The following is a 27,300-nucleotide window of genomic DNA, read 5'->3' as shown; positions in this document are numbered from 1 at the left end:
TCCCACCATCTCGTCCTCTGTCGTCCCCTTCTCCTTGGGCCCTCCATCTTTCCCAACATCAGGGTCTTTTCCAGGGAGTCTTCTCTTCTCTTCTCCTCTTCTTCTCTTCCACCTTCTTTATGGTCCAGCTCTCACTTCCATACATCACTAATGGGAAAACCATAGCTTTAACTATATGGACCTTTGTTGGCAAGGTGATGTCTCTGCTTTTTAAGATGCTGCCTAGGTTTGTCATTGCTCAGGCTTAACTAACAAGGCACAAATTATTTGGGTCTCTGGTCCCCTTATCCAGAAGCCTCATGGAAGAGGTGTGCCTCTTCGCCCACTTCCAGAAAGAATGCATTGGTACCCAACTCTCTCAGTTCCAGTCCCTTGATCATCTTGGCTTTCCTCCTCTGACACCTTCTTCACCTTTGTTCACAATGGAGGTCAACCGTCAGGGTGACCACGGCTAGCTCAGTCCCCAAACTCTGCCTGAACCCACTTTGAAATGTATGCAGATGGCCCCTGTCCTCTAGAAACTCCTGCCACTGCTCTGCCCGCCACTCTCTCCACCACCTTGCCCAAGAGAAAAGGTACCCCTGCCCATACGGGCCAGTCTTGCCAGACTCTGGGGTTGTGCGCCCATCTCACTTAAGAGGCCAGGGGCCAGCGCTGTCCGCAGACATTTCCGGGTCACGTGGCCAGCGTGACAAGCTGCATCTGGCGAGCCAGCGCAGCACACGGAACGCCGTTTACCTTCCCGCTGGTAAGCGGTCCCTATTTATCTACTTGCACCCGGGGGTGCTTTCGAACTGCTAGGTTGGCAGGCGCTGGGACCGAATGACGGGAGCGCACCCCACCGCGGGGATTCGAACCGCCGACCTTTCGATCGGCAAGTCCTAGGCACTGAGGCTTTTACCCACAGCGCCACCCGCGTCCCTGCCCAAGAAAGGGGTTTTATTTATACCCCGCCCTCCCCAGCCAAGACCGGGCTCAGGGCGGCCAACACCAAGTATAAAAACAATTGATTGAAATGCAACTTAAAAAACAAGATTAAAATACAACATTAAAATGCAGCCTCATTTCAGTAGAAACTCAAATCAAAAACTTTTTGGGGATGAAAACGCCAAATCTTCACCAAGGCCAGCTACCCAGACTGGTCCTACGTGGGCCAGAAAAAAGCCAGGGAATTCCCCAAATAGGAGTTCCATCACAGAAGGAGAAAGGAAAAAGGAAGAGGGGGAGGGGGATCAAGTGGATTCCAAGCCTAAGGCCAGGCGGAACAATTATTGTCAAATGTAGTTACATTATTGGCTAAAAAGCTCTTTGGTCAAAAGAGCCCAGCAGAGGGTTCCAAATGGTCAAGCATTTCCCTTCCACATCAAGCCAGCTGCCTCTGCAAAGCTGGGCACGAATTGCTCCTTTCCTTTGTCCGCAGTGCCTGGGGTCCAAAGATAGATTGCCCCTGGCCATGGAGGTTCCACTGAGCCATCATAACCTCTATCCACTGGCAGCCGCCAAGGGTCGTAGTGTGTGGCAGGTGAGCAGGCTTACTTGGAAATAAGTTCCATTAAAATCAAAGGGGCTTACTTCCCAACAAATCTGTTTAGTCCCCGAGTGAGGAACAGTAGGAATGTAGAAAGGACCTAATTTCTGGCACTCCCTGCCCAGTTGACAGGTCTCCAAGTGAGCTATGATACGGCCAATTAAAAAGCCCGCATTCCAAATTCAAGCAGGGAATGTGCTCTGGGATGAATTGAAGCTTTGTGGGGCCGTGTCCAGCACAATACACCGTTTCTATGCGGCCCTTTCGTCCTGATAGGTGCAGGAAGGGGGATTAATAAGATCAATTAAAGAGCCGGCTCACAGAGGTTTTCCCCCTCCGTTGTGGTGGTTGGCAAGGCTTAAAGTCCAAAGTACAGGCTCAGCAGAAAAGAGGTACGTTTGGGAGGATGGGGGAGGGCAGGATAAGGGTAAACTTGAGGGTGTGAGTAGATGCCAAGAGTTAAGGCGCAGTCTGTGGGTGGCTAAAGCCAAAAAAAACCTCCAAGTCCCAGTGCACTATACCAGTGAGTAATTGGTTTTAGGGGCAAAGTCTCAATAACTATCATCAATATTATATTTATTTTGTTGTTGTTGTTTAGTTGTTTAGTCGTGTCCGCCTCTTCGTGACCCCCTGGACCAGAGCACGCCAGGCACTCCTGTCTTCCACTGCCTCCCGCAGTTTGGTCAGACTCATGCTGGTAGCTTTGAGAACACTATCCAACCATCTCGTCCTCTGTCGTCCCCTTCTCCTTGTGCCCTCCATCTTTCCCAATATCAGGGTCTTTTCCAGGGAGTCTTCTCTTCTCATGAGGTGGCCAAAGTCTTGGAGCCTCAGCTTCAGGATCTGTCCTTCCAGTGAGCACTCAGGGCTGATTTCCTTCAGAATGGAGAGGTTTGATCTTCTTGCAGTCCATGGGACTCTCAAGAGTCTCCTCCAGCACCAGAATTCAAAAGCATCAATTCTTCAGCGATCAGCCTTCTTTATGGTCCAGCTCTCACTTCCATACATCACTACTGGGAAAAGCATAGCTTTAACTATACGGACCTTTGTTGGCAAGGTGATGTCTCTGCTTTTTAAGATACTGTCTAGGTTTATTTATTTATACCCGCCTTTTCTCATGACAGGTACTCAAGGCAAACTGAAACAGCACGATATCTAAAAACTTATGAAAAATAATAGTGAAAGAGTAGTTAAACTATGCAGAATGAAAACAATATAAAAATGGATCTGTTAAAAGACAGCACAGCACTATTAAAATGCCCTTTTCTTTTTTAAAAACAAGCAAACAAACTGTCAGTTCCCAAAAGGCCTGTGGGAATAAAATGGTCTTCGCCTGCTGGAGGAAGGACAGCAAAGTAGGAGTCTGGTCTGGCTTCTCTAGGGAAGGAATTCCAATGTCTGGGAGCCACCACCAATAAGGCCCTGTCCGGCGTCCCCACCAGGTGAGGGTGGCGGGACAGAGAGCAAGGCCTCCCCTGAAGAGCTCTGAGCCCAGGCAGGTTGAGGGACAGACGCGAATGTGGTCCTTCAGATAGCCTGGGCCAACGAGATGGCTTCCACCTTCATGGCTGGCTTGTGAGCGCCATGGGGTGAGGTGCTCTGACTACTCCTTGAGGGCGTCAGTGCATTTCTTTTAAATATTGCAATGTGTTTGTTTAAAGTATGCAGCCCTCCTGTCATTCCGAAAACCTTGCAACAACAACAAAATCCGCAACGTGATTAAAGTCAGTCTCCGTTAAAACATCGATCTGGGGCATGGGACAGCTCAGTTGGGAGAGCATGGGACTCGCAATCTCAGGGTTGTGGGTTCGAGTCTCATGTTTGGCAAAAGATCCCTGCCTTGCATGGGGTTGGACTAGATGATCCTGGTGGTCCCTTCCAAGTCTATGAAAAGAGCTCCAGAGCTTGTTTGTGCCTTAAAATCACTAGAGGAGCCGCTGCTTCACATCTTCGCCCTTGTTTCCTTCATCCTGCCTCGGCAGTCAGTCTATGCATAGTTAACCTATGGAACCTCCTCCCACATGAGGCAGTGATGACCAGTAACTTGGATGGCTTTAAAAGAGAATCAGACAATTTCATGGAAGAGGAGAGGGCTATCGATGGGCTAATAGTCAGGATGGCTCTGCTCTGCTTCCACGGCTGGAAGAAGCAATGCTTCTGAATCCCAGTAGCTAGAAACTGCAGGAGGGGAGAGCTGCGTTCAAATCCTGCTTGCAGGTTTCCTACAGGCATCTGTCTGGCCACTGTGAGAACAGGAGGCTGGACTAGGTGGGCCAGGCTGCTCCTATGGAAGCATCATTTCACTAGGATAGGCATAGGCAAACTCGGCCCTCCAGATGTTTCGGGACTACAACTCCCATCATCCCTGACCACTGGTCCTGCCAGCTAGGGATGATGGGAGTTGTAGTCCCGAAATGTCTGGAGGGCCGAGTTTGCCTATGCCTGCACTAGGATGACCCCCCCTGCTACCATCTTTGGATCTTCCTGGCAGCTGCGTTGCTCCTGCCGTTCCTCTAACCCAGGGGTCCCCAAACTAAGGCCCACGGGCCGGATAAGGCCCAAGGGACTCATTTATCTGGCCCGCAGCAATGCCGCCTGCTCTTACCAGCGCTGCGCTGTGCGGCTGACCACTTCCGGGTCAGAGGAGTACCGGAAATAACTTGTGCACATGCGCAAGCATTATTTGTGTTTGCATAAGTGTTATTTGCGCACGCGCAAGCGTTATTTCCGGTGCACATCCGGGTCGGAGGAGGCCCGTGCACATGCGCACAAGCGATTTCCGGTGCTCTTTGACCCGGAAGTGCGCCGGAAATAGCATGTGCGCGTGCGTAAGGGCACGCGCTCACCCACCTTCTAGCCCACTGCGCAATCGGCGCTGGAGACACCGGCCCGCGGCACAGTAAGTTTGCTGACCCCTGCTCTAACCTTTTTTTTTTTTTTCAAAAAAAACATTTCCCAAAAACATGTCATCTTTGGTGGTTCCCTACCCCCCACTCCCATTTTCCTCCCTCCCCCTACCCTCCATACAAACCCCCACCCCCCGACTTCCCTCAGTTCCAGTCTTTGGTTTCTCTGTAAAAGCTATTCTCTGCATGTTACAAAATTGTATAAAAAATTATCTAACTGATTATTGTAAATAAAAAGTTTGTGAGTGTTTATTCAAAACCTGCCAAGGAGTCCAATTCACTTTGTTGCGTCTTCAAATATTTTGTAAAGGGTTCCCACTAATCTTTGAAGTCACAGTTATCCTTGTCCCATAGCTTATGTGTCAATTTTGCCAATTCTGCATAATCCATCAGTTTCTCTTGCCATGATTCTTTGGTTGGAATTTCTTCAGTCTTCCATCCTTGTGCTATTAGGACTCTTGCGGCCGTTGTCGCATACATGAAGATGTTTTTCAGCTTTTTTTGGCAGGTCTTTCCCTACAATCCCTAACAAAAATGCTTCAGGTCTTTTAACAAATGTTAAGTGGAACATTTTCTTCAATTCATTATATATCATTTCCCAAAAATTTTTTATTACATTACAATCCCACCAGAGCCCTGCTCTAACCTTTGCCTTCCTTCTCTCTCCTTGCAGTTTGCCCAGTATGCAGAGATTGTCAACTTCACTCTCCCGAACGGCACGCAGCGAAGCGGCCAAGTGCTGGAAGTGTCCGGCTCCAAAGCCATTATCCAGGTGGGTGAGAACGACTCTGTTGACCCCGTGTCTCAGTGGGACTCAGTTTGAACCAGAGCCTCCAAGTGTCCCTATTTACCAGGGACGTCCCGGTTTCTGATTTGATCCCGGAATGTCCCACTTTTCCTTAGGAAATCCTTATTTTCATTGGAGGGGATGGAGTTATCCAACCCCCCGAGCCGTCTGAAGGCAATCCTGTAGAGGGAAGGTTTCTAAAATGTGTCATGTTTTATTGTGGTTTTTATACATGTTGGACGCTGCCCAGAGTGGCTGGGGCAACCCAGTCAGGTGTGTGGGGTATAAATAGGAAAATTATTGTGGCGGAATGGGACGTCCCTGTTTTCATCAGAGAAAGGTTGCAGAATATAAGCCTGTCCCCTGCATTCATTGCTCACTTTTGGGACATTTCGACAGGGCACAGCCATCGCTTTGCATTTATACCCCACCTTTTCTCTAAGAAGCACAAGGTGCTGTACACAGAATCAGAGGACCATAGAACTGGAGAGTTGGAAGGGACCCCAAGGGACATCTAGTCCAACCCCCTGCAATGCAGGAATCTCAGCTACAGCATCCATGATAGAGGGCCACCCAACCTCTGCTTAAAAACATCCAAGGAAGGAGAGTTGAATTCTCCCACATCCTCATTTACCGTATTTTTCACTCCAAAAGATGCACCTTTTTCTTCCTAAAAAGTAAGGGGAAATGTCTGTGCGTCTTATGGAGTGAATGGTGGTACCTGGAGCCGAATTACCCAGGGGAGAAAAGCAAATCATGCTTGCTTTTTTTTTTTAAAGAGGGAAGTGGGTGTTGAAGCAAAGCCGCAGATCATTTGCCGATCGGGGAGAGAGATAAGGGACGCTAGGGATAAGGGAGGCTGCCTGGAAGAGGGGAGGAAAAGACAGCAAACTTGCAAAGGGGGGAAACAGGAAGACTAAAGCAATAAGGAGAGAAATTAGAAGAAAAGGAGGAGCAAAAAACTGCGCCAGCTAAGGAAAAGACACTAAGGCAAACAAGAGGGAAGGGGGTGTTGAAAGGAAACAGCTGATCAGTCGGATCAGAAGAGAGATAAGGGACAAGACTGCCTGGGAGGGGGGAGGTAAAAGCCCATGGATCCTCAGGATTTTTGCATTGGGTCACCCCAAATTCACCATCAGATCGCATTGCATGTCCATGGCTACAGCCTGCAGCAAAAAATCACGCATCCACTGTTTCGTGGGGCCGCAATGGCGCAAAAACGTGGTTACAAAGCACGGATCCACATGGATCCTCAGGATTTTTGCACTGGGCTACCCCAAACTCACCGTCAAATCACATATCATGTCTGTGGCCATGTCTGTGGCCATGTCTGAGGTCAAATCACATATCATGTCTGTGGCCATGTCTGAGGGACGCGGGTGGCGCTGTGGGTAAAAGCCTCAGCGCCTAGGGCTTGCCGATCGAAAGGTCGGCAGTTCGAATCCCTGCAGCGGGGTGCGCTCCCGTTGCTCGGTCCCAGCGCCTGCCAACCTAGCAGTTCAAAAGCACTCCCGGGTGCAAGTAGATAAATAGGGACCGCTCTGGCGGGAAGGTAAACGGCGTTTCCGTGTGCTGCGCTGGCTCGCCAGAGCAGCTTTGTCACGCTGGTCACGTGACCCAGAAGTGTCTCCGGACAGTGCTGGCCCCTGGCCTCTTAAGTGAGATGGGCGCACAACCCTAGAGTCTGTCAAGACTGGCCCATACGGGCAGGAGTACCTTTACCTTTTTACCCCAAACTCACCGTCAAATCACATATCATGTCTGTGGCCACAGCATGAACCACAAAAATCATACATCCACTGTTTCGTTCAGAATATTTTTTTCCCCTCATTTTCCTCCTCTTAAAACTAGATGCATCTTATGTTCAGGTGCGTCTGATGGAGCGAAAAATATGGTAATTCCCACAAAAACCCTGTGATGTAGGCTAGGCTGGGAGGCAGTGCCTGGCCCAAGCTCGTCCAGTGAGCATCATGGTTGTGCGGGGGTTACAGGGAACCAGGCAGAGGGCCTTCTCGGTGGTGGCACCCACCCTATGGAACACCCTCCCATCAGATGTCAAGGAAATAAGCAGCTATCTTATTTTTAAAAGACATCTGAAGGCAGCCCTGTTTAGGGAAGTTTTTAATATTTAGTGCTGTATTTTTTTTTAGCACTCAATTGGGAACCGCCCAGAGTGGCTGGGGAAACTCAGCCAGATGGACAGGGTATAAATTATTATTATTATTATTATTATTATTATTATTATTATTATTATTATTATTATTATTATAGGTTGCTTTTCTCCTAGTCATTTGTACCTCTCATTCGGCTGCCTCAGCTCCACCCGTCTTTCCCTTTCTTACCCCAATCTTCCAACCTGCGCCTGTCCCTCACTAGCGCATCACCTCCTATTCCTGAGAGGGTTGCCAACTATTTTGTCAGCAGTGCTGCCATGCCTCTAACGGAAGCCCGAGCTAGCAGATGAAGCTAGCTAGACCTCACTTGGAGACAACAGCTCTCCTTGCTAAATTCCCTCTGCCATCTGGCTGTTGTTAAGGGCAGTGGCGCCCGGGAAAGAAAGAAAGAAAGAAAGAAAGAAAGAAAGGAAGGAAGGAAGGAAGGAAGGAAGGAAGGAAGGAAGGAAGGAAGGAAGGAAGGAAGGAAGGAGTTGGTAATCTCAACCCTGCAGGTTTTCTTCCAGCCAAATTGTCCTTCCACAGCGTCAATGTACGAGGACGGACCTTTCCCTCGCCAGCACCCAGAATGTTTGTCCGCATTCCGTGACCTCACAGCAGCTCTATCCAGAGGACCAGATCATGAAAGGAGCGGACCCTCTCTAAGCGCAGCCCCCATGCCTTGGATCTGGGGGTGAGTGGCTGGCTGGGATTTTGGCTTAGCAAGGGTCTTCTTCTATCTGCTGGGAGGGGGCTGCACAGTTTGCCCCTCCGTGCGGAGAAGCAGGTGCCTCCCCAGGGATGCTCGCATCTCTAAGCCCCCTGACCTTTCCTCGCCCTCTGAGATCGCGCAGAATGCCCTTTCCCACCTGCCCTGCTCTGATGAGCAACGCCTTGAGCCTAGTAGCCCTGTGGAGGTGAGGGACCCGCGAGGTTGACCTGCGGGGGACCTCTGCTGGCGAGCGGCCAGACTTCAGCCCTCTAATGCCATAGAGACCTCTGCAGGGCCCTTCTAATCCTATTAGGGAGTCAGCCTCTCCGGCACCCCCTGCCCGGCCTTTGGCAGAAGCCGCTTAGGGAAAGCCTGATATACACAGAGCTGGGGGTGGGGGGCTTATTCCACCCTTCCCAGCCCCCCATCCCACCCTGCCGCAACAGCTGGCCGACGTGTGAACATTCTTTCGCAAGGGGCCACACGGATCTAATTAAAGCGGCGGTCCGGAGGTCACTGCCTTCAAACGGTGTCAAATATTATTCCGATCAAAGGGAGCCTTTCGGGGGTCCCTTCGGGATGGATAGGGGAGGGGGAGGCATGCTGGACCCAATTAGAAGATAGCTGTCAACGTTTCCCCCTTTTAAAGGGAAATTCCCTTAAAAGACGCCTGCTTCTTGGGAGAAAAGCAATGACAAACCTAGACAGCATCTTAAAAAGCAGAGACATCACCTTGCTGACAAAGGTCCATATAGTTAAAGCTGTGGTTTTCCCAGCAGTGATGTATGGAGGTGAGAGCTGGACCAGCAAGAAGGCTGATCGCTGAAGAATTGATGCTTTTGAATTATGGTGCTGGAGGAGACTCTTGAGAGTCCCATGGACTGCAAGAAGATCAAACCTCTCCATTCTGAAGGAAATCAGCCCTGAGTGCTCACTGGAAGGACAGATCCTGAAGCTGAGACTCCAAGACTTTGGCCACCTCATGAGAAGAGAAGACTCCCTGGAAAAGACCCTGATGTTGGGAAAGATGGAGGGCACAAGGAGAAGGGGACGACAGAGGACGAGATGGTGGGACAGTGTTCTCGAAGCTACCAGCATGAGTGTGACCAAACTGCGGGAGGCAGTGGAAGACAGGAGTGCCTGGCGTGCTCTGGTCCAGGGGGTCACGAAGAGGCGAACACGCCTAAACGACTCAACAACAACAACCCCTATTCCAAATAGGATTCCTCGCAAGAAAAGGGAAAAGTGGGCAGCTATGAATTAGAAGAAGGTGCTTTTCCCTCCGGCTAACCACGGCCTGCATTGGCCATGGGAGCAATGCTGGGCTACTCCTTCCGTTGCAGCGGTTTTCCAAAAATGCCAGTTCAGAAGGGATGCTGGTGACTCGGGTCCCCTCTCCCCCAAGAAGCCGGGAAGGATCCAGGCGGCGCCAAGCAACTGAGGCCAGTTGCACCAAACGTAGCGCATCATGTGTGGGAGAGAGAGGAGGGCGCGTTGGGCCACCCAATGGGGTCTGCACACCTCAGTTTCCCTCTTCACGCAACCAACTGGGTGGGGGGCAACCAGGATGATTAAGGGTCTGGAAACCAAGCCTGATGAGGAATGGTTGAAGGAGCTGGACATGTTTAGCCAGGGAAAGAGGAGACTTGAGAGGAAATTATTATTAATAATAATAATAATAATAATAATAATAATAATATATTTATTTATACCCCACCCATCTGGCTGAGTTTCCCCAGCCACTCTGGGCAGCTCCCAATCAAGTGTTAAAAACAATACAGCATTAAATATTAAAAATTTCCCTAAACAGGGCTGCCTTCAGATGTCTTTTAAAGACAAGATAGCTGCTTATTTACTTGACATCTGGTGGGAGGGCGTTCCACAGGGCGGGTGCCACTACCGAGAAGGCCCTCTGCCTGGATCCCTGTAACTTGGCTTCTCGCAGGGAGGGAACCGCCAGAAGGCCCTCGGAGCTGCACCTCAGTATCCGGGCAGAACGATGGGGGTGGAGACGCTCCTTCAGGTATACTGGACCAAGGCCATTTAGGGCTTTAAAGGTCAGCACCAACACTTTGAATTGTGCTCGGAAACGTACTGGGAGCCAATGTAGGTCTTTCAGGACCGGTGTTATATGGTCTCAGCAGCCACTCCCAGTCACCAGTCTAGCTGTCGCATTCTGGATTAATTGCAGTTTCTGGGTCATCTTCAAAGGTAGCCCCACACAGAGCGCATTGCAGTAGTCCAAGCGGGAGATAACCAGAGCATGCACCACTCTGGCGAGACGGTCCGTGGGCAGGGAGGGTCTCATCCTGCATACCAGATGGAGCTGATAAACAGCTGACCTGGACACAGAATTGACCTGCGCCTTTATGAACAGCTGCGAGTCCAAAATGACTCCCAGGCTGCGCACCTGGTCCTTCAGGGGCACAGTTGCCCCATTCAGGACCAGGGGCCCTTTGTCCTTTGTCCTCCCTCCACTCTTGGAGGCATCAATGCTTCTGAATGCCAGTTGCTGCAAACCACAACTGAGGAGGGTTGCCATTTGGCTTGCTTCTTTCTTTGTCATTCTGTTGTGTATTTTCATGTTTTATACAGCAAATCTTCTGCAATCTTCGGATGAAGGGCCATATATACATTTTGTAAATAAAATATACCTGAAGGAGCATCTCCACCCCTATCGTTCAGCTCGGAAACTGAGGTCCACCACTGAGGGCCTTCTGGCGGTTCCCTCACTGCCAGAAGTGAAGCTGCAGGGAACCAGGCAGAGGGCCTTCTCAGTGGTGGCACCCGCCCTGTGGAATGCCCTCCCATCAGATGTCAAGCAGATGAGCAATTATATATCTTTTAGGAGACATCTGAAGGCAGTCCTGTATAGTGAAGCTTTTTAATGCTTAATGTTTCACTATGTTTTTATATATGCTAGAAGCTGCCCAGAGTGGCAGTGGCAACCCAGTCGGTGGGGTACAAATAAAGTACAGTCATTTCTCGGGTTACAGACACTTCAGGTTGCGTTTTTTTGGGTTGTGGACGCGCTGAAACCCAGAAGTACCGGAACGGGTTACTTCCGGGATTCGGCAGTTGTGCATGCGCAGAAGTGCCTAATTGCAACCCGCACGTGTGCAGATGCGGGTTGCAAACATGCCTTCTGCACGGAACACATTCACAACCCAAGTGTCCACTGTATTACTATTATTATTATTATTATTATTATTATTATTATTATTATTAAATAAATGAATAACTTTCCAAACCACAAGTGTTTAGCAGAGGGAAGGTACTTGCCCACTTTTGTGGTGAGGCAGTAACAGCAATGGCACTGTAGTGTTGAGGAGGCATCACAAAGAACAAGCAAACGAGCAGAAGGACATGCCCTCCAACATCCTGCTGATCAAAATCGGGACACTCAATTTTCCATCCGGTACTTTGGCGCAAGCCAGCTGACTCGCATCACCAGAGTGCCGGGCCAAAAAACAGGACATTCCGGGAACCATTCAGAAGCCAGGATGGCTCTTGTAATTCGGGGACGCCCTGCTCAAATTGGGACGGTTGAGGGATATGGAATGAATCCCCCACAGGACTGTTGTGTCCATAACATGCAGCAGAATACACCCCCCCCCCCCGCAACCAAACATCCATCTGGAGAATACCTGAGCTGTTCTTCCTTATCTGCTCACTTCCAGTCTCTGCTGGGTGCTCCAAGCCGCAGGGAAGGGGGTGACAATATAGAGTGCCAAAGGTCCAATTAACACTTGTTTTCCTTTTTCCCCTTCCAAATTTTTCTTTGTTTTTAAACAAATGCAAGAACCGTCAAACACTTAGGCAGCAGTGCACCTAATGTTGTTTGCTTTATCCATTGACTCTAGGCATAAACTAACACATTCAGCATTCAAACATATTACTTAATGTAACCTCTCCATGGAGAATATTGAGTACAGTGGATGCTCGGGTTGTGAACGTGATCTGTGCAGGAGGCACGTTCGCAACCCCCAGCGCCGCATCTGCGCACGCGTGGGTCACGATTCGGCGCTTCTGCACATGCACAAAGCGCGATTTAGTGTTTCTGCACATGCATGAGCGCCAAAACCCGGAGGTAACCTTGTTCCGGTACCTCCGGGTTCGGCGTGGTGCACAACCCGAAAACATGCAACCTGAAGCGTCTGTAACCCGAGGTATGATTGTAGTTGGTTTAACAAGGTCTTGAGTTGGGCCGTGGACATAGTGAAAGAAAGGGGCCCCTGTTTCTTGGAAGGTGTCTCTGTCCATTATGCCTCCAATTGCCCTCCTGTGTCTGGTAAAATATTCAGACATTGCTGCAGCCCTGATATTATTTACCCTTGTGTTCATGAAGCCACTTTGGTGCTGCTAGCACAGCAATTTCACTTCACCCCTGGAGGCAAACTCCATTGTCGTTCGAGACATCAGGGAATGGGGTGGGCCACAGTGAGAACAGGACGCTGGAGTTGTGGGGACCCATTGGCCTGATCCGGCAAACTCTCCTTCAGTTCCAGAGGCAGTCTACTGACATTCCTAGGTTCATACATATATATATACCGTATTTTTTGCTCTATAAGACTCAACTTTTTCCCTCCTAAAAAGTAAGGGGAAATGTGTGTGCGTCTTATGGAGTGAATGCAGGTTGCACAGCTATCCCAGAAGCCAGAACAGTAAGAGGGATTGCTGCTTTCGCTGCGCAGCGATCCCTCTTGCTGTTCTGGCTTCTGAGAGTCAGAATATTTTTTTTCTTGTTTTCCTCCTCCAAAAACTAGGTGCGTCTTGTGGTCTGGTGCGTCTTATAGAGTGAAAAATACAATACACACACACACACACACAGAGAGAGAGAGAGAGAGAGAGAGAGAGAGAGAGAGAGAGATTTTTATTGGTTTTTTTAACATATCATTTCCAACAATCATATAACATACCTTCTTATCTTATACAATGTTTTAGACTTCCGTCAACACCTCTGATGATTTGTCGCTCTTATCACTTATTCTGCATTTCTTAATTTCTCTATTTCTCTTAATTATCATTAACTAATAATTCTCCTCATAATCTTTCTTGCAATATTTCAAATAATCCTCCTTACAGAACTTCTTGCAGTCCTGCTAGCGTAATCTGTTCATCACAAATAGTTTTCAAATAGTTCATATATTTAATCCAGTCTTCTAAGAATCTCTGATCCCGCAGGTTTCGATCCCTTCCTGTTAATCTACCTAGTTCTGCATAGTCCATCAATTTCATCCGCCATTCTTCTTTCCTTGGTAATTCTTCTTGCTTCCATTTTTGTCCCAATAACGAGATTTCTAGGTTCTATGAGGAGTTTGGTAGGGTTGCCATATGTCCTCCTTTTCCAGGACACACCCTCCTTTTCGTGAGGAGAGTCCTCACAGCGACCGATAGTTATAAGTAAAGGTAAAGGTCACCCCTGACCATTAGGTCCAGTCGTCGCCGACTCTGGGGTTGCGGCGCTCATCTCGCTTTACTGGCCAAGGGAGCCGGTGTACAGCTTCTGGCTCATATGGCCAGCGTGACTAAGTCGCTTCTGGCAAACCAGAGCAGCGCACGGAAACGCCGTTTACCTTCCCGCCAGAGTGGTACCTATTTATCTACTTGTACTTTGACGTGCTTTTGAACTGCTAGGTTGGCAGGAGCAGGGACCAAGCAACGGGAGCTCACCCCGTCGCAGGGATTCGAACTGCCGACCTTCTGATCGGCAAGCCCAAGGCTCTGTGGTTTAACCCACAGCGCCACCCGCGTCCCATAGTTATAAGTAAAAGTCAGCAAATGTGTCCTTTTTTGCTCTTCAAAATATAACAACCCTAGAGTTTGGGCACTGTGAAAACGGGCTGCTGGACTAGACGAGCCACTGGCTATTTTTATGTTCTTAGGCTTAAATGGGAGACTGCGACCCAGAGAGCCAAAGTGTCTGGGGAGGAGCAAAAGAAGCAATGAGAGAGACGCTTCCTTTTCATCTTGCTGGCGAAAATTCCTCCAAATGCAGATCGCCCAGCGCAAAACCGCAGCCCCCTCTCCCTGCTCCCTTCCCATCTGGACCTGCCTGGCCTCATTTGCCGTTAATCCTCCCTAATTGCCCGTAATTGGGTCCTTGCCCTCTGGGGCCCTTGCCTTGCAGGTGTTCGAAGGAACATCTGGGATCGATGCGAGGAAGACGTCCTGCGAGTTCACGGGGGACATTCTCCGCACACCTGTTTCCGAGGACATGCTTGGTACGTAGAAAACAGGGGAATCGGGGAGGAGGAGGAGGAATCCGTCTCGGGTAATGCGTTGCTACAGCTGCAAAGTGAAGTGTGAGCTAATCCCGTCGGGGGAGCAAAAAGGCCGCCAGAGGCTGCAGGAACAAAGGAAAGAGAAGGGAAAGGCCAAAGGGCAGCGGGAGATGGCCCTGGCTGCCATGGAAGGAGCTGAGGCAGGGAGAGGCTTTCGGGTGCTGGAGTGGGAGACGGGAACTGGCTCTGAGCCACAGGAGCCATGGGCATAGCCAGGATTTTTGTTAGGGGGGGGGGGCAGAACCTCAGTTTAATAATAATAATAATAATAATAATAATAATAATAATAATAATAATAAATTTATTTATACCCCGCCCTCCCCAGCCAGAGCCAGGCTCAGGGTGACTAACACCAGTAAAATCACAGTAAAAACATAATGGGGGGGGGGCAATTTAAAATACAGGTTAAAATGCAATTTAAAATGCAGCCTCATTTTAAAAGTAGCCCACAGATCAAGAACATAAGGGGAGGGAATCATAAGGGTGAGACTGAGTCCAAACTAAAGGCCAGGTGGAAGAGCTCTGTCTTGCAGGCCCTGCGGAAAGATGTCAAGTCCCACAGGGCCCTGGTCTCTTGTGACAGAGTGTCGGGGCCAGTACCAAAAAGGCCCTGGCCCTAGTGGAGACCAGTCTAAGCGCCTTGCGATCTCCAAGGTGTTGTCATTTGTGGACCTTAAGGTCCTCCGCGGGGCATACCAGGAGAAACGGCCCCATAGGTACGAGGGTCCTAGGCCATATAGGGCTTTAAAGGTCAAAACCAGCACCTTAAACCTGACCCTGGACTCCACCGGGAGTCAGTGCAGTTGGTAAAACACTGGGTGAATGTGATCCTGCATCAAGGATCCCGTAAGGAGCCTCGCTGTGGCATTCTGCACCCGCTGGAGTTTCTGGGTCAGCTTCAAGGGCAGCCCCGCATAAAGCGAATTACAATAATGAAGCCTGCAATGTGTTTTTATTGATTTTTATTAATTTGGGAGACAGCTGCCCCTCTCTGCCCCCCAGGAGTCATCTGGAGGTTCACTCCAGCAATGCTTGATGGGGGAGCGCTGAAAGGAGTTAGAATCATAGAACTGTAGAGCTGGAAGGGACCCGAGGGTCATCTAGTCCAACCCCCTGCAATGAAGGAATTTCAGATAAGCATTCATGGCTTTGGAGTTGTCTAGGGTTGCCATATTTCAAAAAGTGAAAATCCAGACAAAAAGTTGTTGCCAAAGCTGTAAAGATTTTTAAAGTTTTGCCCAGAGTTGTTGAACTTTTGCAAAATCTCAAAAAATAAATAAAAAGAATTTTTGGATCTATTTTTCAGTAAATTCGCCAAAACCTACACTTCCAACATGGGTTGGCCTACGCCCAGATTTTCCTGAACATTTCGGTGATTTCCCCCTAGATACTGTTTCCAACAGCCAAATCCCGGTAATGTCTGGGAAATTCCAGATGTATGGCAACCCTAGAGTTGTCGTCCCAAACATTAGGAGGACACCAGGTTGGCAAATGCTGGCCTAGACACTGACCCTGGGATTAGGCTGGTCCGTCTCCTCCCTTGGGGTGTAGCTGAGGATTCCAGCAGTGGGAGAACTGGGAAGTGGAGCTCCCTCCACCCTGAGCTCTGCTGTGCTATGGATCTGTCTTTTGATGCACCGAGTGGAAGTCTATGAGCCATGGCGGCAGGGGGAGAGAGGGAGTGTGAATTCAGCAGGGCTGGGTTTGCTGCGGGTTGTTAGCTTGGCTAACGTTGTCAATGCTGCTTTGTGGATTATGAGTGCTGTAACGCTTTGTGAAGTTCATAATAGGACTTTTCTTGTGGTTGTGAGGTTCAGCCTATTTTTTAAGCCATTTTGCAAAGTGCTTTATAGAAGGCGTTAGTTTTACTGATGGTTCATAATTGTTTTACACGATTCAAGTTGCAGTTGTGATGTTCTGTTATATCTGGCCTTTGGTTTGGACTCGGTCTGACCCTTATGTTTCCCTCCCCTTATGGTCTTGATTTATCAGCTACTTTAAAATGAGGCTGCATTTTAATTTGCATTTTAACCTGTATTTTAAATTGGGTTTTTTTTATTTTTCTCTCCCCCCCCCCCCCATCTTTCCCCCCTATTATGTTTTTACTGTGATTTTATTGGTGTTAGCTGCCCTGAGCCCGGCTCTGGTTAGGGAGGGTGGGGTATAAATATTATTATTATTATTATTATTATTATTATTATTATTATTATTATTGCAATTTATTGTATGTAAGCCATACTGTATTCTGACTCATGTCAGTGAAAAGTGGCGTAGAAATATAATGAATGAATGAATGAATGAATTAATGAATGAATGAATGAACTGTTGCCCTTCTCATTTCATCACCTTTGCTAGAGGCCCAGCTCCATTGAGCACCTCCTTGCCTCTGGACTGTGCCAGCTGCCCATTATCGGAACAACAGCTTAGAAACTGGAGCCTGACTTTTGGTTTTCCTCTGCCATCCCTGTGCCCCTTTCCTTGTGTGTCATGTCATGGCATGCCATTCTATTTTTTAAAACAGATTGTAAGCCTGCAGAGTAAGGGCTGCTGTGTTCAGATTGTATGGATGCTCTGAGAGCCTTTTTGGCTCAAGAGCTGGGTTCAGAAGCTCTAAATAAATAAATGAGGAGCGGAAGAAGAGCCTGAGAAAAAGCACCCAGCAGGATTGAACCCACGGCTCACCAGGGTTCAGTGCAGCTGGCTGCGGGGTTCTACTTCACCAGTGTGTTTTCTGCAGCGAAGGTCTCCAGGGTTTGGGGCAGCTGTCCCCAACCCAGCATGGAGACACCAGCATTCGAACCTGACACCTTCTGCATGCAAAGCCAATGCTCTTACCACTGTACCATGGAGGAGGGGTCACCCAGTGGGTATTATCAGCCCTTATGGCTAAAAACAGGAGGAGACCAGAGGCTACTGGGCCAAAAATTGGCCACGGCTGTCCTCCTCCCAGGCTGCCACCTCCCTCCAACCATGGTTGTCCTCCTACCTTTTAGTAGGACGGGGCGGGATCTTAGGGAGCCAGACCCACCTGGACCAGGTGGGTCTTTGGCCTGATTGTGCAAAGGCCGCGCTTGAGTTTGGCAGAGCAGGGGCTGGCCTGAGCACCCGAGTCAAGGTGAGCTTCAGCGCACGGCCGCATCTCCTGCACCTATAATAATAATAATGATAATAATTCATTATTTATACCCTGCGCATCTGGCTGGGCCTCTCCAGCCACTCTGGGCAGCTCACAACAGAATTAAAAGCACAACAGAACCTCAAACATTAAAATCTTCCCTAAACAGGGCTGCCTTCAGATGTCTTCTAAAAGTCAGATAGTTGTTTATTTCCTTGACATCTGATGGGAGGGTGTTCCACAGGGCGGGCGCCACCACCGAGGAGGCCCTCTGCCTGGTTCCCTGTAACTTGGCTTCTCACAGGGAGGGAAAAGCCAGAAGGCCCTCAGAGCTGGACCTCAGTGTCTGGGCAGAACGATGGGGGTGGAGATGCTCCTTCAGGTATACTGAGCCAAAGCCATTTAGGGCTTTCAAGGTCAGCGCCAACACTTTGAATCGTGCTCAGAAACGTACTGGGAGCCAATGTAGGTATTTCAGGACCGGTGTTATATTGTCTTGGCGGCCCCTCCCAGTCACCAGTCTAGCTGCCGCATTCTGGACCTCAGTGTCTGGCTGGACCTCAGTGTCCGGACAGAACGATGGGGGTGGAGATGCTCCTTCAGGTATACTGGACCGAGACCATTTAGGGCTTTCAAGGTCAGCACCAACACTTTGAATTGTGCTCGGAAACGAACTGGGAGCCAATGTAGGTATTTCAAGACCGGTGTTATGTGGTCTCAGCGGCCACTCCTAGTCACCAGTCTAGCTGCCGCATTTTGGATTAGTTGTAGTTTCCGTTTCACCTTCAAAGGTAGCCCCACATAGAGTGCATGGCAGTAGTCCAAGCGAGAGATAACCAGAGCATGCACCACTCTGGCGAGGCAGTCCGCAGGCAGGTAGGGCCTCAGCCTGCGTACCAGATGGACACAGAATTGACCTGCGCCTCCATGGACAGCTGTGAGTCCAAAATGACTCCCAGGCTGCGCACCTGGTCCTTCAGGGGCACAGTTACCCCATTCAGGACCAGGGAGTCCCCCACACCCGCCTGCCCCCTGTTCCCCAAAAACAGTATTTGTCAGGATTCAACCTCAATCTGTTAGCCGCCATCCATCATCTTCCTCTGCCCCCCACCGACTCATTTCCTTAGGTGGCCAAATTAACCTTTCCGCCCAAAGATCCGTCTTGAACATCCGCCAGACCACCTCCTCTTTATAGATTGGCTATCGGCCACCGCAGGGGAGGAATCAATACAGCTGCATTCGCCCTCCCTGCCTCCCCCTCGCCAACGAGTCCCCCCCCCCCCCAACACGCAACAACTTTCTTCCGGTCCTTTAAGAGGGACGGTAGAAAAGCACTGTCCTTGTCACAGCAAATGAAGATCAATGCCAAGATGGAAATGGGAGGAAGGAGCCAGAGGACCATGAAAGGCCAGTAAGCTTGGTATTCACCACGACGCATTCTATTAGTCTTAGACACACATCACTGAAGCACAAAAAAGAAAAGGAGAGAGAGGGGGGGGGGATAAGGGAGGAGAGAAAGAGAAGAGGGAAACCTTTGCTCAATCGAAGCACCTGCAGCCGCAAAACAAGGCTGGTGTCCTGCGCTTGCAAGATCTGCAGCTTAGCCACTCGGAGTGACACACACCATAGGTGCCAACTCCCTGGAGCCCTGGCTGCCCCAGCACCCGCAAAATTCCCCATGAAGGGGCCGGGCAGAAATTTTGGTGCCAGGGCCAGGCACGCTGCATGCACCATGGCCCCAGGCACCCACAGTCTCAGGGCCAAGTTGGCACTCCTGCCGCACACATACCTCTTGGGCCTACCTCCCGGTCTCCTTTGCCCGCTCCCCGCCTGAGGTTTGTTGTTGTTGAGTCATTTAGTCATGTCCGCCTCTTCATGACCCCATGGACCAGAGCACACCAGGCACTCCTGCCTTCCACTGCCTCCCGCAGTTTAGTCAAACTCATGCTGGTAGCTTCGAGAACACTGTCCCACCATCTCGTCCTCTGTCGTCCCCTTCTGCTTGTGCCCTCCATCTTTCCCAACATCAGGGTCTTTTCCAGGGAGTCTTCTCTTTTCATGAGTCCTTCCAGTGAGCACTCAGGGCTGATTTCCTTAAGAATGGATCAGTTTGATCTTCTTGCAGTCCATGGGACTCTCAAGAGTCTCCTCCAGCACCTGAGCAAAAGCACAAGCCACACACACACACACACACACACTGCCAATCCTGCCCAGGATGTGCCACCCCTGGAACTTGGCTGCTTTCTGCACAGTCCTGTACAGGACTATCAGCTCACACTATCAGCTATTTTGTTTGTTTGTTTGTTTTGTTGTTGTTGTTGTTGATGATGATCCCATCCATCAGGCTGGGTTGCCCCAGCCACTCTGAGTGGCTTACAACATATATAAAAACACAACAAAACATCAAACATTAAAAAACAGAATATCCTATACAGGCAACAAACCAACCAACCAATCAATCAATCAATCAAAACCAGTAATAAGAATAACAACAAAAACAACAATAATAAACCATTTAAAGTTATACCCAAATTAAAATAACCGCCAACCCCAGCTAAACATTTAACCAACCCCAACCTGACAAAAACAAAAGAGAGGAATCAAAATTAGAATCATTTGAAACATTGTAAAACATTTTAGCCAGTTGTCTCAACCCAAGAGTTGTTCCAGCAAGGTCCCTCTGGCCTCCCAGGGGCCTCTTTAAAAACAATTTAAGATTAATACAATTAAAACGAGAGAGAGAGAGAGAGAGAGAGAGAGAGAGAGAGAGAGAGAGAGTCAAGTACTTTATTATGGTCATAGACCAGCATAAGCAAAACATCTAAATAAATAGCTTAACAGTATGAATCTAAATGAATAATTAATAAATAAACAAGAGCAAGAACCAAACATAGATTTAAATATATACATAGAATATTTAATTAAGCATAGATAATGGGTGCGTAAAAGTTTATAAGAAAAATTAAAAGATCGGTTAAAACAGCTATAAGGGCTTGGCTTCAGAAGTGCAGATCTAACAATAAGGATCTTCAGTTTAGGGTTGAATTGTAGCATAGACCATTCTTCATATATATATATGAAGGCGATGCACAAGGGATGTCTCTGCTTTCGACATTTCTCCTGGTGCAGTGAGAAAATCATGTTGACTATTCTCATATATGAAAGATCTATTGAAAGATCGTATGAAATATCTATTAAAGCATAGAATCATAGAGTTGGGACCCTGAGTCCAATCCACTGCAACACAGGAATATGGATCAAACCTGCAACCTTAACCTTGTCAGCTCCACCCTCTAACCAACAGCTGATGATCATTGCAGCAAAAACATCACATCGCCAGCCCTTTCCTTAAAAAGAGGCAATTCCCCAAAGTCTGTTGGATAAGGCTATGGAATGGCTCTTCTCTGCTGCCCACAGCTGGAGGCATAGCTATCAACTTTTCCCTTTTCTTGCGAGGAATCCTATTCGGAATAAGGGAATTTCCCTTTAAAAAAGGGAAACATTGACAGCTGTGGCTGGAGGCAGTACAGTGGTACCTCGCAAGACGAAAGGGTTTTTGGTTTTTTGAGTTGCTTCGCAAGACGAATTTCCCTATGGGCTTGCAAGTTTGTTTCCTTTTTCTTAAAACCGTTAATACCCAGGATGCATTGCTTGAAGAGGTGCACACGGTGTGGTAGCCTTTTTTGAGGTTTTTGAAGACTGGTGATTTTTGAAGCTTTTCCAAAACTTCTTTTGAAACCGTGCTTCACAAGACGAAAAATTCGCAAGACGAAAAAACTCGCAGAACAAATTAATTTCATCTTGCGAGGCACCACTATAATTGATTCTGAATGCTGGTTATTGGAAACCACAGAAGGGGAGAGATGCTCTTGTGGTTACAGCCTTCTCGCAGGTACCCGGTTGGCCCCTGTGAAAACAGGAGGCTGGACTAGATGGGCCACTGGCCGGATCCAGCGGCCTCTCCACGTGCTCTTAGGGTGATAGGTGTCCAAAGATGATTCCCGCGCATGCCTGCGGTTGTGTCTCACACCAGGCCCTCCTTCTCACACCCGTGTCTCTCCGCAGGTCGAGTCTTCAACGGTTCTGCCAAACCCATCGACAAAGGACCAACCGTTATGGCAGAAGATTTCCTGGACATTAACGGTGAGACCTTAGTCTGATCTGTGCAGGTGGGGAGGGATTCAGCTGGACCCATCCCTTCCGAAAAAGACGCTGTCAAAGGGAACCGGTGAAAGTCCTGACCTCCCTCTGCTCTTAAACAGGTCTCCCATATCTAGAAGCAGAGTGTCACGGTCATAAGTAAGGAACTAATTTTTTCCAGGCAGAGAAAACCCGTGGTTTTTCCTCTGTTCCCCCACATTTATTTATCTACTTCCTTTATATCTGGCTGCTGGGGTCTCCCCACCTCTATCCCCCCCCCCTCTCCTTTTTCGCCAGCACTGCCAAAATCAGTAGGGTCTTAGGGAGGGACCCAGTTCAGGCAACGAAAGAGGGTTTCAGTACCCCTGGTAAAGGTAAAAGGTAAAGGAACCCCTGACCATTAGGTCCAGTCGCGGATGACTCTGGGGTTGCGGCGCTCATCTCGCTTTATTGGCCAAGGGAGCCGGCGTACAGCTTCCAGGTCATGTGGCCAGCAGGACTAAGCCGCTTCTGGCGAACCAGAGCATCGCACGGAAACGCCATTTACCTTCCCGCCAGTGCAGTACCTATTTATCTACTTGCACTTCATGCTTTCAAACTGCTAGGTTGGCAGGAGCAGGGACCGAGCAATGGAAGCTCACCCCGTCGCGGGGATTTGAACTGCTGACCTTCTGATCAGCAAGCCCTAGGCTCTGTGGTTTAGACCACAGCGCCACCCACGTCCCTGGTATAGGGCTCCTTTATTTATTTTTTGCATTTATACCTCAAGATGGTCTACATGGTTCTCTCCCGCCCCTTATTTAATCCCTGCAACACCCCTGTGAGGTAGATTAGGCTGGGACTAAGGGCTTCTCCACATTTGCCTTCGGCATTGCTCTTTCCAGCGAAGTCTGCACTTAAAAGCTCCGTGTCTGAGCTTTTTGGGTTTTGTTGTGGGGGTTTTGGGGGGCCTGAATCTTTCCCCACGAAAACCCACTCTTTAGCATTTAATCAGAATGAACACCAATTCTTCCGTTTGCTCCAATTGAGTGATAAAGAGCAGGTTTTCACAAAGAAAGCGCCGGGACAGAAAAATGAATGGCGTTCTCGGACACAGAGCTTTAAATCTGTGTTTGCCGCTTTTAACAAGACAGGAATGGCGACTATTTTGTGGGTCCTGCTGCATCACCAGGCTTTGAACTGAGACTCCCACCAGCCCCAGCCCGGCACGTAGTTCAGAACATCTGGAGGGCACCAGGTTGGCAACCGCTGGTCTACCAACATCAGCGAGGCAGCAAAGCCTTATAGTCTCTGCTATGACCATTGCTCTCTGCTTAGTGACTAGCCATCCCTGACTGGCCAGCTGTGATTGCTGCATTTGAGCTGCGATTCCTGCACTGCGGGGGTTGGACTAGATGACCCTCGGGGGTCCCTTCTAACTCTACGATTCTGTGACCCCCTCTCTCCTCCTGCCTCGTTTTCCCCAGGCCAGCCCATCAACCCACACGGGCGCATCTACCCAGAAGAGATGATCCAGACTGGGATCTCCCCCATCGATGTCATGAACAGCATTGCCAGGGGTCAGAAGATCCCCATCTTCTCTGCCGCAGGTCTCCCCCACAATGAGGTAAGCCTATGCATCTGAGGTGCAGATCCTAACCCCACCCCCCACCCCGTTTTGCACCATCCGGAATTTCTTCTGTCTGGATTCTCGCGTTCGTTTTTAAAATTGAAGAGCCACACGCTAGAGAATTAACGCTCTCTGGGACCAAGATCTCAGCAGGCAATTAAACGTTGGCACGGAGGTTGCCTGCTGAATTTCCAGTGGCAGAGAGTTCCACAGGACTGGGCCCATGACACTCAAGGTTCAGCTTCTCCTTGTTTGGAAACCAGCCTGCAGGTGATCTCACCTGGGACACAAGGGCTCAGGCGGACCCTGAGGCACCCTTAACAGATGTTGCTCTGGGCTTTTTGTAAATCAATTTAAGGACCTTGGACCTGGTTCACACAGACACTCCTGTCCCTTTCCTGGCTGGAAATCTGGACCTCTGCTGACACGCCAGCCTGCCTTGCCCCACGGTGCCCTTTGACAGACTTAATAATAATAATGATAATAAATTTTATTTATACCCCGCCCTCCCTGGCCAGAGCTGGGCTCAGGGTGGCTAACACCAATAAAATTACAGTAAAAACACAAGAGGGGGGGGGACAATTTAAAATACAGGTTAAAATGCAATTTAAAATGCAGCCTCATTTTAAAAGTAGCCCATAGATACCATAAGGGGAGGGCAACATAAGGGTCAGACTGAGTCCAAACCAAAGGCCAGGCGGAAGTGCTCTGTCTTGCAGGCCCTGCGGAAAGATGTCAAGTCCTGCAGGGCCCTGGTCTCTTGTGACAGAGGGTTCCACCAAGTCGGGGCCAGTACTGAAAAGGCCCTGGCCCTAGTTGAAACATTGAGGCTCATCTCCGTGTGAATGCACCTGGGGACAGGGTGAGCAGCCCGTGAGAGAGACCAGGGTTCGAATCCTTGGCCATGCAGCTCACTGGGTCTCTGTCTCTCCCAGCCCAGCCTACCTCACAGGGTTGTTGTGAGGATTGAAGAGGGGAAACCATGATGCCATCTTGAGCCCCATGGAGGAAAAGGTGGGGCATATATCCAATAGATAAATGAATAAGCAGACCAGTTTCCTTGCCACAGATACACACCCAGGGAGGAAGTCAGGTGGAAACTGTTCTGACTAATCGGGAGTGACAGGCGAGAGTGAATATGATAAACTCAGGACCTGGCGTGTTGGGCGCTCCGCCGCCTGACAGGAGAGTAACGGAGGGAGGTGGGTTGAGAGGCCAGCAAAGGCCCTTCATTTATTTATTTCGTAGAGTTGCAGAGTTGTGGGAAGGACTGCAAAGGGTCCAACCCCCCTGCAATGTAAGAATCACAGTTTTGGGCACACAGCCTACTTTTTTCCTCCAAGGACCTCAAGATGGCACAAAAAATGTTCTCTCTCTCCTCATTCTCCTGTGGCAGGAATGCTTATGTCTTTGTCCAAAACGGAGTAATATCCAAGGCAACACGATGACCAAGTCCAACAATGCAATATCAATATGAACTCTTTATATAATCTATATGGAACATTGAACAATATGAAAAACCAAATACACAGAGATCTTATAAATCTCTGAAGACACAAAATGTGCACTCTTAATGGTTTCTCTTGAAAACATAGAACCAAATAGACATAAGTTTTATAAGTCTCTGAAAGTCTTTGTAGACTATGCAAGTCTCTGAAAGAAGCAATGGGTCAGATTCTTATCTGTCGAAAACAAGCCGTAAAGCTTTGTTTTATGACGTCCAACGCTGCCGAACTGGTCCACAAACAAACGTAGTGAAGAGCCAGTGATTCTGGATCTACTGTTTCGTAGAATAATTCTTCAGTGCAGCAGAAGGATACAGAAATGCTTCATAAACTGCAAATGAATTATTGAAACAATGACCTGCATACACATTGCAACTTACAATAACTCGAATTATTACAAACTATATGCATGAACTGGAACGCAGGTGGCGCTGTGGGTTAAACCACAGAGCCTAGGACTTGCCAATCAGAAGGTCGGTGGTTCGAATCCCCGCAACGGGGTGAGCTCCCGTTGCTCGGTCCCTGCTCCTGCCAACCTAGCAGTTCGAAAGCACGTCCAAGTGCAAGTAGATAAATAGGTACCACTCTGGCGGGAAGGTAAACGGCATTTCTGTGCGCTGCTCTGGTTCGCCAGAAGCGGCTTAGTCATGGTGGCCACATGACCCGGAAGCTGTACGCCGGCTCCCTCGGCCAGTAAAGCGAGATGAGCGCCGCAACCCCAGAGTCGGCCACGACTGGACCTAACGGTCAGGGGTCCCTTTACCTTTACCTATACGCATGAACTATAATGACAATTCAATATGAAATAAAACCAAAAGTACATACCCCATCGACCGTATATGGTGAAGGGAAGTGTATAACAACAATTATCTGTGGAGCAGTGGTCATAAAGTTATGTCCAAAACACCCCAGAAACTGGGACAGAGGGTTAAAAACTCACTAGCTGATTGAGGGGTATGTGCAAGAAATGGGAGAGGAGTCGAGGAAGGTCAGGGTGTGTGGGTGTGTGACATCTTTATTTTCATCTGAGGAATGTTGGAGGGTGTGCCATCTCCTCTGTTCTGTCCTTGAGACGGTAGCCTTGCCTTCCTTTCGCCTCTCCCCTCAGATCGCGGCCCAGATCTGCAGGCAAGCAGGGCTGGTGAAGAAATCCAAAGACGTCATGGATTACCACGAGGACAACTTTGCCATCGTCTTTGCCGCCATGGGGGTGAGTTTTTGTTCCCGTTTGAGCATCATTTAGCTGTTGGTCAGCTTTCTCCCCATTCACGTTGCACCAGAGTAGGCATTTACACATGAGGAGCCATTGGGATCTCATAGAATCACAGAATCACAGCATTGGAAGAGACCCTAAGGATCATCTGGGGATCAAACCTGCAACCTTGGCATTATTGGTATAATAATAATAATAATAATAATAATAATAATAATAATAATAATATTTATACCCCACTCTCCCCGGCCAAGACTCAGGGCGGCTAACACCCAATATAAATACAGTAAAAACATTAAAAACCAAATGAACAGTTGGTTAAAATATAAGTTAGAATACAGTTTCAAATGCAGCCTCGTTTTAGTGGTAGCCTAAAGATCAAAGCCATAAGCGGAGACAATGTCAAATATCATGCTCTAGCCAGTGATGTAGGAACCTTCCTGGAGGGATGCTCAGCGGAGGCGGCAGGGCTGGTGGCGCAAGAGGCCTCCCTCTGGGAAAAGACAAACTTCCCTGCCACATCCTCAGGCTTTGAGCATCTCCCAGGCAGCCAGGTGAGCGAATTGGCAGCATCTTGCTCCCCCCTAGTGGACAGCCACGTCCTTGCAAGCACTTCCTTTTGGCAGCCCACCTTTGACACTGGTCCCCAGGTCATCTTTATTGGCAGGTGGGATAAAAGAAAGTCCTTCCTCCCGCAGCGCATAGTTTAAACTATGGAACTCGCTGCCACCGGAGGCAGGGATCGCCAGCAACTTGGATGGCTCTGAAAGAGGACAAGGCAAAATCATGGAGGAAGAGATGACTATTGATGGCTGCTAATTGTGATGTCTATGCTCTGCCCTCCACCTGAGGCAGAATGGAATTATTATTATTATTATTATTATTATTATTATTATTATTATTATTATTAAGGATATTTAGCCGCATCTTGATGGAGGGAGGTTTTCCTCAACTGCTCTTGTGGATGTGATTTTATAAGACTCAGAAGTGTGGGAATGTTCAGAGATGCAGGAGAGGATATATTGTCTGATTATAGCCTTTCCAACTTGTGTTAACAAGTTCCACAATTTAGCAGAGTTTACTCACATTCTGTTCACAGTCAGATCCCAGAAGGCAGACTTATCTTAGAAAAGTAACATATACCTGGAAACTATCTCATAAGGAGACAGCCCCTTTGTCCTCTCTTGGCTGGAAGGGAGCATCTTTGGCTAAGCAGATGTTGCTTCTTCGATGCATGTAGTCACACACAGAGAGATGGATGCCCTGCCCTGTGCTTTTGCTGTTACCTGCACAGGTGAGGCCACGCCCACCTCTAGTCACATGCAGAGGAAGTCTGTCCCAGCCCAGA

At 48.8% G+C, this 27,300-nt stretch overlaps 1 protein-coding gene across 1 annotated transcript in view; it reads left to right on the top strand.

The window, feature by feature from the left end:
* ATP6V1B1 (ATPase H+ transporting V1 subunit B1) overlaps nucleotides 1–27,300 on the top strand; it is a 69,826-nt gene that overhangs the window by 26,964 nt on the left and 15,562 nt on the right. The window contains exons 3-7 of the mRNA XM_028744472.2: nucleotides 5,108–5,206; nucleotides 14,217–14,310; nucleotides 21,551–21,628; nucleotides 23,092–23,231; nucleotides 25,848–25,949. Coding sequence (XP_028600305.1) covers nucleotides 5,108–5,206; nucleotides 14,217–14,310; nucleotides 21,551–21,628; nucleotides 23,092–23,231; nucleotides 25,848–25,949 — 513 coding nt within the window. The remainder of the gene's footprint in view (nucleotides 1–5,107; nucleotides 5,207–14,216; nucleotides 14,311–21,550; nucleotides 21,629–23,091; nucleotides 23,232–25,847; nucleotides 25,950–27,300) is intronic.

This window comes from Podarcis muralis, chromosome 9 (genome assembly GCF_964188315.1).
Source record: "Podarcis muralis chromosome 9, rPodMur119.hap1.1, whole genome shotgun sequence".
In the NCBI taxonomy this organism is placed as follows: Eukaryota; Metazoa; Chordata; class Lepidosauria; order Squamata; family Lacertidae; genus Podarcis; species Podarcis muralis.
The sequence above is the reverse complement of the archived record's forward strand: the minus strand, read 5'-3'. Positions and strand labels throughout refer to the sequence as shown.